Source organism: Gastrolobium bilobum, unplaced genomic scaffold (genome assembly GCF_033153095.1).
Source record: "Gastrolobium bilobum isolate Gb01-03AN ecotype WA unplaced genomic scaffold, APGP_CSIRO_Gbil_v1 utg1481, whole genome shotgun sequence".
NCBI lineage: Eukaryota > Viridiplantae > Streptophyta > Magnoliopsida > Fabales > Fabaceae > Gastrolobium > Gastrolobium bilobum.
In genome coordinates, this window is record NW_026898629.1 from 426,525 (window position 1) to 437,805 (window position 11,281).

General features: G+C 32.4%; 1 protein-coding gene across 2 annotated transcripts; it reads right to left on the reverse strand.

Annotated features, from left to right (window-relative positions):
* Positions 1-4,497: 4,497 nt before the first annotated feature.
* Positions 4,498-10,486, reverse strand: LOC133317803 (acyl-CoA-binding domain-containing protein 1). Of its 2 annotated transcripts, none has more exons than XM_061519693.1 (6): positions 9,783-10,486; positions 9,325-9,419; positions 9,049-9,142; positions 6,506-6,597; positions 5,347-5,444; positions 4,498-5,098 (listed from the first exon to the last, which is right to left on the reverse strand). In XM_061519693.1, exons 1-6 carry the CDS (start codon positions 10,271-10,273, stop codon positions 4,922-4,924), a joined length of 1,047 nt encoding a protein of 348 aa, XP_061375677.1. In that variant the 5' UTR covers positions 10,274-10,486; the 3' UTR covers positions 4,498-4,921. The 2 variants fall into 2 exon arrangements, with proteins under 2 accessions (XP_061375677.1, XP_061375676.1); XM_061519692.1 differs by having other exon boundaries at positions 9,049-9,152; positions 9,314-9,419.
* Between the last annotated feature and the right edge of the window lie 795 nt (positions 10,487-11,281).

Below are 11,281 nucleotides of genomic sequence, written 5' to 3' on the forward strand. Positions count from 1 at the left end.
GACTCGAATTAAAATTAATAATAACAAATATTATCTAAAAGCACACGTTAACAAAAAAAATAATACAAAAAGAATAATAATAATAATATCAATAATAATCGAATTTCATTTAAATAATAATAATCGCATTTATTTATTATTGTTATAACTATTATTTGGTCTCCAGATTAATTAATTTATTAAATTAGAGATTAGAGTGTGTTGTGCTGTGTACAGCGCGTAAAGGCGGTGTCTTTTGCCCGGGCGACGGGCCCGCGTTTGAATTGAATAAATTATTGTTTTTGTTTTTGTGTGTTGTTTATTATTATTATTATTAGGGATTAGTGTTTGCTATTTTCTTTTTTTGAAAAAAATATTTATCCTTTTGAACGATACAACTTATATCATTTCACTTTTATAAAGAAGTGGGACCCACATCTTTATTTTTTTTTGTCAACTCTCTCTCCTCTTTATCTATCTCTTTCTTAAATAACATAATTTTACATCATTTAAAATAACACACATTTTTTCCTTCTTTTTTATAAATCATATATATGTCTTACGGAAGACAATTCTGTTAGGGAAAGTTATAGAATTAAGATTTTAAACCTCTTCCGAAGATGATATTGTGAAGAATTGAAAACATGCTCTCATTCTCATCTACTTAGCTCTTATGTGTTAACAGAGCTATTTGGTAGTTTTGACATTTTAAATGGCATATAATTATTTCATTTTAATCAAAATTATTGTATTCTATTGTGAAAAAAACAAAAAATCATAGTGAAAGAAGGTGAGAGGTTTTTTAATTTAAATATTAAATAAAAAATTAATTTTAATTAAAATATTATTTTTTAAAAGGAAAAAAATTTTATTATTATTATTATTTTATTTTTTAGGGTATTGGTATATCATTCATTATTGAAGGAAACCAATTTGGTAGAAAACCATTTGAATTATAGGGGGAAGAAGTCAAAGATATCAACGCCTATTGTTGTTTCATTAACTTGATGACCACCATCATAGACTCTCTCTTTTTCTTTTGGTAAATAACCACCATCATAGACGCTATTGTGAATTGTGATGGCCTGAATTTCATTTTTCTTGTTGTCTGTGGACCCTTTTGTAAAAATTATTGTGCAAAGGATTAACCGTGCATTTAAATTTATTTTGTAATTCCACTATTGTTAATATATATATATATATATATATATATATATATATGAAAAAACATTTCGCAAGCAGCTTGAGATAAGTTTATTTCCGGCGACTCCAAAACTACGTCGTTTTGTTTATTTATTTCCTTATATTAATTTATTCACCTTTAAATGGTTATGATTCCTTTTTTTTTTCTCTTCTTTTATCACCATTGATTAATCTTTGTACGGTTATGATTTAGTAGCCGGAGATGAAGTTATCTCCGGCAGCTTGAGAAATGATAAGTCCATATATATATATATATATATATATATATATATATATATATATATATATAGGGTGATCAAAAGTAAATAAAATAATACTTCATTTCATATTAAATATGATATTTTATACATTATTTACCACACTAAATGAATTTAACTTTTCATGTAATTACTATTATAATTAAACTATTTCAATAACAATCTAAATTTGCAAAGCATAAATGAAAGATACTGAAAAACAATTACAACCGATCAAAGTAAAACTCTTATTTCAATATCGAAAATTTGTTAGTACAGCATAATCTCTAATATTTATTAATTATTATTATATTAAACAAGGGCAATGCTTTTCTTGCATGAGAAAGTATCTCTCATACCACATACCAATAAAGATTTGAACTTTTATTATATTTTTATTTTTTTAAGTAGGGGACCTATTAAAATTATGTCTATAATAAAAGATTATTATCTCATATTGCATAAGAGTCTATTATCCGTTTAAACAAACCTCTAAACATTTATGGTAAACCCAACATACAGTATTCGACGATTCATTAAAGATCATGAAACCTTAGCAACACGCCATAATTTTCCCATACTTATCTGACATTTGGTGGTTGGCATATTAGTATGGATTAACGTTAGTAATATAATACCAAATGGTGGTAGCTCAGTTGGCGCATGAGAGCTAAGCAGGTGGGGGTAAGAGCATGTATTCGAATCTCTTCAGTATCACCTCTGAGAGGGGTTTAAAGCTTTAATCCTGGATCCGCCCCGAATCGGATTAATTGCGAAACAATGAACCGATTGGAATATTTCTAAAAAAAGAAAAAGTTAGTAATGTAATATATTTTTTAATATTTTTTTTAAATTATTTTATTATTAGGTAAAATCTTATATAAATTTCACTAAATATCTTGAAGTCTTGAACCTACCCAGTCCATATTAGTGAAAACAGCATAAAATTTCACTTAATAACTAAAAAAGGATTAAAAAGAAATGTCAAAGATTTTAAAGTATTTTTCGATCAGGATGGTAAAACTTAATGTACCCAAATTAAATTCATAAAGATTAGAGTGAGAATTTAAATAAAGAAAAAAATGTTACTGCAGTTAATGCAGATAAGTTATCTGCATTTATTCTCAAAACGACGTTATTTTGAAATAAATCTTTGGTACTACTATTGTACCAAAGATTCAATGCATCCCACCAATAAAAATATTACATGTCAATTAATTTTATTTTATTTTCTGTCAATTTTTTTCTCTTCTCTGATGTGTAATGCTCTCATTGATAAGATACACTGAATCTAGGTACTGCAGTAGTACCAAAGATTTATTCGTTATTGCACCACTAGGGATAGCCTAGTGGTGTTGGGTGTGTTTAGTGTGTATTAGGTGTGCGGTTCGATTTCCTGTAATGTCCAAAAAAAAGATTTATTCGTTATTTTAGTATTGAAATCTTAAAAAAATTAAATATATAGACTATTATAACCCTGAAATAAATTAAAATTATAAAAATACTATAATTTCCGTCTCAAAATAACATCGTATTGCGCATGCAGCATATAACTTATATGCAGTAGTCGGAGAAAAAACAAAACCTTAAATAAATGCTTAAAGTGTATTTTTTTATTCACAAAAAAAAAAAATCGTAAAGATGCTCGTGAGTCGTGAGAGTTTAAACAAATGCTGGAGTACTGATACATATCGCTGATATCAGAAAAGAAACTCTTCATTCATTGTAAGTTTTTACTCTCATTGTACTTTTCTTCTCCTCTTAAAACACATGGCTTCATCAATGTTTACTATTTTTTTTTACAGTGTTCATAAATTTTAAGGGTTGTTTTTTCTAATGTTGCATAAAATAACAAACCTTCTTGCTTAAACTATAAAAAGATGTGTCATTTAAAAAAAAAAAAAAAAGATAAGACCCACAATTATTGTATCTATAGCATGATTTTGAAAATTTTTGGTAACATAATTCTTATATTTTCCAAATTTTAAATTATTAATTACTTTTACAGTTTTGTTTCTACGTTTTATCTCTTTTCAAATTTCAACTGTCTATATTTTAAAATGATTTCTCTTTATTTTATTTACATTAATTTTTAATATTTGTAATTAATTCTTTTCAATTCTCCTTTTTTACTTAAAATTTGTTTTCCCTCTCAAATTTCAACTATTATATTCTTATATACTAAATTAACAAGTGTGCTGAGCATTACACAAAACTATATTACTTTATCATGAAAATGGCTTAGTCTTCTATTTACCTTTCTTTTAAAATGACCCATATTATTCTTATTTTATTTATTTTTTAAATTAATTATATGTATTTTTTATAATTTTAAGTTTTTTTAATCTATGTTTTGTGAAGTCTATCTAAACTATTTATGGAAAATATCCTTTATAATTTTAAATATTGTAATATATTATTTTTATAAACAGCAACCGGTATTAATCCAATTAAATTTGAACCTCTCCGTCCTTCCCACGAGCTAGGGCTTACCAGAATCGAACCTATTACTCTGCAGATCAAAAACTTTTGGATAATTAGAATAAATATCGTAATTTATTCTAATTTATACTTTCTAAACTTTACCTAAATTAGAATACTAAATACTTCTTAGTTTTAATAAAGTCCAGCTAAATTCAGAAATAGTTATTAAATGTAATAAAATGACTAAAATCACTTATTCTACAAATATCACCATGAAAGTAAAATCATTGTTATTTTTTCAAGTACAATTATGTCAGAAAATTTGACAAAAAAGGATCTAATTTTATAGAATTTTTTTAATTGTTATGCTTAAGTTTGTGAAATCATCTCTACTCTTTAAACAAAGACTAACCTCCAGACTGATAGTCCTCTTTCCTAAACGAGAACATCCGTTCTAATGTATTTACTCGCTGCATAATCAAACTCGTATAAGAGCAACGCTATCTTTTTCTTCCCATGCAAGTTTAACATCTGCGTTGGGCATATTTGTCGATTAGCCCAAAAAATTGAAAGAAAAAAAGAAAGAAAAATATAGCACTTGACAGATTAGATTCCACATACTTCTGACAGCATGATCAATCAATGATTTCACAGATATCCTGATTCCCATGTTATCCCAGTTGTGGACTTCAACAAACCCTATAAACTCTATATCACTTTCAATAGAACAGGATAAAGGGGAGAGAGGGTTTTGGGAAAAGGGAAGGGGGAAGGAAATCAGTAATGATTCCCTTTCCTAGTTACTCTTTCTAGTTTTCATGCATATCTTTCCTCATCAAATAGGAAGCAATGAGGGGCAAAATTACGAGTTGAGCAGCGGAAATAATAATGGAACAGAATAGACTTGATTAATCATTACCTAAGCGATGCATAGGCGTAGACTACGGTGAAAAGGGTAAATATACCAAGAGTAGGGACAAAAAAAATGAGTTATATAGACACGTAAATCCTGAAGGGGTTTGGGTAAGCTTATATTAGCCAAAAGCAGCAACAGAGCAAATAAAAAAAAAAAAAAACAATCAATTTACTTCCCCCACATGCTGCATAAACGGCCAGTTTGGCTCACAGATGTCAAGCGGGGAACTGCCATCATTATCCTTTGAATCTCTGTCTGCATTATGCTTCACTAAAAACTCAGCTATGGCTTCCCTCTCACACATAACGGCGTAATGTAATGGAGTTTGTCCATCATTATCCTTCCAAAAAGAAAATATAATATCAATAATAAATTTGACATCAGTGTTAATAATTAAAAGATGCGCAAAAGCATCTTCAAAAGCCTAAGCTAAAGTTTGAGATTGTGCAACTTATGCAGTGAGGAATATTGCCTTGTTCAAAATCCAATTAAGGTTCTGTCCTGTTTTCATTTTTTAGAGTTATGGCGATGCCAATAAAGCATACAGATAGCTCTGGACGGTTTATGTTAAAACATATTCATGAATACCTTGGGATTTACGTCAGCATTCCTACCGACAAGCAGCTCTGTGGCATTAAGGTGACCACGATCCACAGCCCAGTGTAATGGTGTCCGACCCTCACTGTCTGCAACCATTTCAAAAATGCATGTTGATAAAGAATAGCAAAAATAATAATAGTAGTCAAAAGCAAATATTAAGTTTAGACAGTAGCATATGGAATAATGAAACATAGATACTTTCATAAGCACGTTGATCCTTATGAATATCGGTAGCTGACTGATAACCCACTGTGGCATGAGATAGTAATACCAATCACAATAAGAGCACCGACAATCTTGTGATGGGCAATCTTACTATATTATCTCAAGCCAGATTGGCCATTAAACTCCTGTTTTCATATATAAATTTAGGGTTTTATAATTCTCATGTTGAAGGAGAATTGAAATCTCATGTTGTAGAGGTAAAAAGCATGTGGGACCCATGTGTAAGAAAAAATTATATGTAGGACCCATGTCAGCACGGAAATCGAAGGGTGTGTAGAAAAATTATAATTCTCATGTTAAATGAGAATTATAAAACCCATAAATTTAACTTACAAACAGTTGCTTACAAAATCCATCATTTGTTAAGGAAATGTATTATGAAATACAAGAACAATTGTAATGTCAGTATAGTTAATTCCCTCCCTATGTATCAAACTTTCTCTTTTTTGAAACCAACAGTGAATCACAGATATTACTCCTACCTAAGAACATAGGTGCAAGAGAGATCAAGTGCGAATGAAAAACTAGGAAGAAACATAAGGCAAGACAGGTTTCTTCATTTCAGCTAATTTTCATAACTGAAAGCAAGTACTACAAGATTTATTTTGTTTTTGCGTCACATCAGTTATCAGTCCACTTTCTATCTTCAAATAGGACTTCAAGCTAGTTACTTAAAGCTTGTGACAAACAATAAGCACCTATATGATCTTGTTAGGCTTGTCAAGCAATGCTGCTAAAATTCCCGTAGATGTTGTCTCACTAAATTAGTGAATGTACTTCCTGATGCGTAGCACAAGTTTTTATGAGCATGGTCCACTTACAAACCAAAAAGTAAAAACAAAATAAAATTATTGACAACTCAAAGCACACTTGAAGATAATATAAAAACACTATGAAAAGCAAATAGCGACAAATAACTCACCCTTCAAATTCACTGAAACACCATTTTCAATACACTTGAGCAGATTATCCATATCTCCTTCTCTGGCAAATCCATGAATGGCATCCATTTTCCTGTAAAGGAAGATAATGAAGCATGACATCTATCAACGTTTTGTTCTTTCCAGAAACTGTACCCTTTTGACGATGAATCTTTTTTACTTCTGAATTTTATTGTTGTTTAAAGGTTATTCATAAGATAAACTTGATAGTTGGTACTTTTCATATTGAAATAAGTCAATAAAATGATTAAGCTTGCTAATTTATAATTAAAAACAACCTTGTGATCAGCCTATAAAATCCTCCTGAATGTCAATAGCTTAAGGGGGGAAAATTCACACTCAGAAGTCAGAATAGGTGAAGGTGAGGCTTGATGATTAGTGTAAAGACAAAAGGGTGATGTACGAGAAAGAGGAAATTAGGCATGACAAGTAGACAGTTTAATATAAACACAAGGACATTAAGAATGACAAGTAGACAGATTAAAAATAAACATGAGAAGGAGCAATATCAAGCAAAGGATAGAGAACCATGCCAAAGATTCTATACTATCTTATTCCCCATCATTCAAAGCATAGAAACTTCAAACTTGCCAATATAAGAATACTGTATTAAGTTCAGTACTTGTTCCTTCTGGACTCAGACGCAAAACTGCCTATCACAAGGATTCCAAACATTTCAAATTTGCAAGATATACTTCCATTTTTCAAGGAATAATTGTTGCAAAACAAAAGTAAATGCCAAGCTTACCTATTATTAAAAATGCAAATAGGTGACTATCCAAACCACAGAGAACTCCAAACAAAGTAATTGTGCTAATTAGTTATATGAAACAAGGTACCAAAATCATAAATCCAAAATTGTACTGCATCCTTAGAAAGAGGTGACTTTGTTGGGAGGCACACATTGGGAACTTAACCAATGAATATAATAGTAGTGTTGCAACTCCCAAAAGAAAATATTAAATTAAAAAAATCAAAGAAGGTTGTTTTGATCCCTGGAAGTTGCTCCCGATTTAATATGACCATTTCCAACACTACTAACCCACAAAGAAGTGTTTTCTCCCTGTTCTTTTAAACTAACCATTCAATTTGTTACATTCTAAATTGGCAAGACCTCTCATCATTTTGAGTGTATCCTAGCTAGGGGTGTAAATAGGCCAGCAGCCTATTACAAATAGTCAAATAGAACAAGGCTTCAAAAAAAGTCTATTTAGAAAACAGACCATAAGCTTTCTGTTACATGCCAGGTCTATAAGCCTACAGAACGACCTATATCATATTATTTATTTTAAATAAAATAAATAAATTATTATTTTAATGATTTTGAATAATAAAGTAATATTATTTTAATTATTGAATACCTATTAGGCTAACAGGTTTAGGCCAAAGTTTTTGTTTTTTAAATATAAGTCAAACCAGACTTATAATTATAGTTATCAAATGCGGATTGCAGCATATCACGACCAACCCCAAAAAACGCTATAGCGTTCTAGTGGGTTGCGGTTGCGGAAATAGCGGAATAGATATATGACAGAAATAATGACAAAAAGAAACATTTTTTAAAGGCAGAGATAGCAGAAGTGATAGAGAAAGACACAGATAGACTAAAAAAACCCTTAAATTTTTTCTGTTACACATTTAAATTTAGGACAAAATTGACATTTTGCCTTATGACAGCAATATGGCCGCAAATGCGATCAAAATGGCCGCTATTGCGTTCCGGTGCAGCGCAGCGCGGTTTCTTGTGGCGAGGCACCGCAACGCCTATATGGTGCTATTGCGGCGCAATGAACTACTATGCTTATAATTCAGGCCTACACAAGGCTAACAGACCAAGTCAGACCTAAAGTATTTTACACAAAACTGGCCTATTTAAGCCAAAGCCTAACCCAACCTATTTACACCCCTAATCCTAGCATATAAAATAACATAGTTATGAAGAGAAACAATCTTATGCAGTGACTCCCTTTTACGAATGAGCACTGGTAAACAGCTAAAAATAACACTTTTAGTTGAAGAAAAATAAAGAAGCAGGAACCTATGAACCAAACTGTATCAGGAATAGCAGGAATAGCAGGAAAAGCAGCAAAATGAACATTCATATTACCAGAATGAAGTCTGATTTTTTATATTTTATTTAGAGAATAGTAACAATAAATTAGAGATACCAAAAGGTATAATAATATAAAAAGACCCAAGATAAGAGGTGCGACTGCAAGAATCACATCAAAGCCTTTGGAAAGGGTCCTGCCAACATAAACAGGACTAAAGAAGAGGAGAGAGAGCGTCACTATCCCAGGCGAGGATTAGCCTCACTCTCAAATAGTTCAAGAAACCTCATAAGACCAAAAAAAATGAGTGAAGAAGCAAAAACCATTAGAATTACCCTTTCTAGACAGATGTCAGGGTAACATCAATGAAATAATAATTACCACCATATATATATGCACTACAAATTAGCTATGAATTTCCATCTAGATATATGCACTAAAACTCATGCAATTTGAAGTTTTAGGAATCTTACGAGTCACTGCCATGTTCTTCTTCATAAACAAAAGTGCTGAATACTGGTCCCATTGGTCCCTTGGCCTCTGAATTAGGGCCACCACCATCTCCACCTTTGCCCCTCTGTGACAGACACAACAGGAGTTTAAGTAGAGACAATACAAAAACAAACACATTGAATGTATGTGATCATTTTACTTTCATTTTAAATATAACTTTTCTTCCTTTTGATGAAAAAGAGCGATTCATCCATCCAGAGCACAAGAAACAGCTTATTAGCTCACCAAAGATGAACCATCAAGCCAAGTAGGATATAGCTCTGTCACAATATCAATGTACTTCTGCATTGCATCTTCAGGAGGCATAGCACCCAATTTCTGCCACGCTTGCCTAGAAATGGAGAGGAGTTAGCAACAAAGCAAATTTTTGTTATAGGGAAAGAACCTTATTTGACCAACTACGAAAAAAGGCTAATACAATAATAGTCAATAGTAGCACATAAGATATTCCCCACATTCTCAGCTTTAGTAGTGCAAACTACAAATACGTCCAATAAGCTCAATAATCGCCAATCCCACATTACATACATTGAACAGTACACAAGATTCCAAATATATATAATTAACCTTCAAAGCGCATAGTTGCGTACTGTTAAAGCTCTTTCCTTTCCTTTTTTTTTTTGTTATGGTTTTTCTCTGCAGTCTCGAACCGAGCAATTTTAGAGAAAACAATGGCTATAAGAATAGTGAGTACCATTTGGCTCGAGCTGTCATTTTGAGGGGTGAAGGTTGGGGCGTGCTACAGGGACCTTCGGTGGCGATCTTATACAACCCGTAAAGCTGAAGCTGAACGTCGCTGGACACCTTCTGCGAGAGCCGATCGGCGGCGGCGGCGGCGACGAAAGCCGTGGCGGCACTGAAAGCCTCGTCTAATTCAGTGCTTTCCACACCTTCCCAATCGTCTTCGTCGTAGTCATCGTCGCCGCCGTCAACGCTTTCGTTCCTCACGCTACCTTGCTCGGCCATCACCGACTCGTCCTCGAACCCGAACCGTTGGTGGGGATCGGAAACGGCGTCGTTGAGCTTGACATCGGGTTCTGTGCTGGTGATGGTGGTGGTGCGTGTGATGGTGAGATTGTCGTCCTTGAAGGAGACAACGATGGAGATGAGCTTAGCGATAAGGTAAGAGAAAATGAGGCCAATGAAAATGGATTGCAAGAGAGACTGCCACTCACCCATGGCCATCGTCGAAACCCTAAAAAGTTAAAATGGGTTTTTAGGGCAATTGGATGGGTCGTATGGATAAGCTAAAACCCTAGAAATTGTTCATATAGTTCCAGAGCGAGATAAAACCAATGGAATTAACGAAATTGAGGAAGATTGCGAAGGAATTTTCAGAGAGAAAGAACCATGCACCGATAAAGGAGGGCGTGTTGGCGCCTGGAGCAGTTATCAAGTGCTTCGAGGAGTACGTCTGATTTTACGGCAAGGTTTTTCAAACAGCAACACGTGTACTCAGTCATTAATTATTTAAGAGATTTAAGGATGAAAAAAGAAAAAGAATATTTGGAACAAATTTTCTTCTTTTACTTTTCTTTTTGTTGACGAGATGGACCACGTAATTAATTATTTAAGATGGTGTTTGGTATAGGAGAAATTTTTTTTAGTAAAAAAATATAATTATAAGGAAAAACATGGGAAAGTAAGTTTGATATGAAAGTTTAAAAAAAGTTATTTGGTAACGTAAAATATTACTGGAAAAATTAGGTTAAATATCATGAGTTTATATTTGGTTGAAAATAAAATTTTGATGGGAAAATGGGTGGAAATTACGAAAGTAACCTTTTTTAAAATTTTAAATGTTACAACATGTGGTTGAGAAGAGGGGTAATTTTGTCACCATTTTCATCCACTTTTTGCATTTATCCGATTTTCATAGAAATACCACGTTGGAAGTTGCATTCGTTAACAGTGCATTTGTAGCTTTTTTACATGCATTTGTCAATAGCTAGGCAACTGTGTTTGATGGGTAAAATTATTCATTCCTCTACCAAACGGGGACAACCGACAATACCATATGCACTCCGAACCAAACGCCACCAAAGGGTGTTGTTTTTTCTCCGTTTTTACGAGAAAACAACACTCCCAAATGGTGCATTTTTTTAATTTTATTTTAGTTTGCGGGACCCACAAGCTCGTGTTTGTGCGAAAATGGGATTTATTTCTCCTAAGAAACAAATACCTCATGTTTTA

Bases quoted from the DNA above. Each gene is read 5' to 3' on its own strand.
- LOC133317803 (XM_061519692.1), bottom strand. From the start codon at position 10,273: ATGGCCATGGGTGAGTGGCAGTCTCTCTTGCAATCCATTTTCATTGGC. The intron at 9,420-9,782 runs GTACTCACTATT...CTCCATTTCTAG, and splicing joins ATGACAGCTCGAGCCAAATG to GCAAGCGTGGCAGAAATTGG. The intron at 9,153-9,313 runs GTGAGCTAATAA...TGTCTGTCACAG, and splicing joins GGCTTGATGGTTCATCTTTG to AGGGGCAAAGGTGGAGATGG.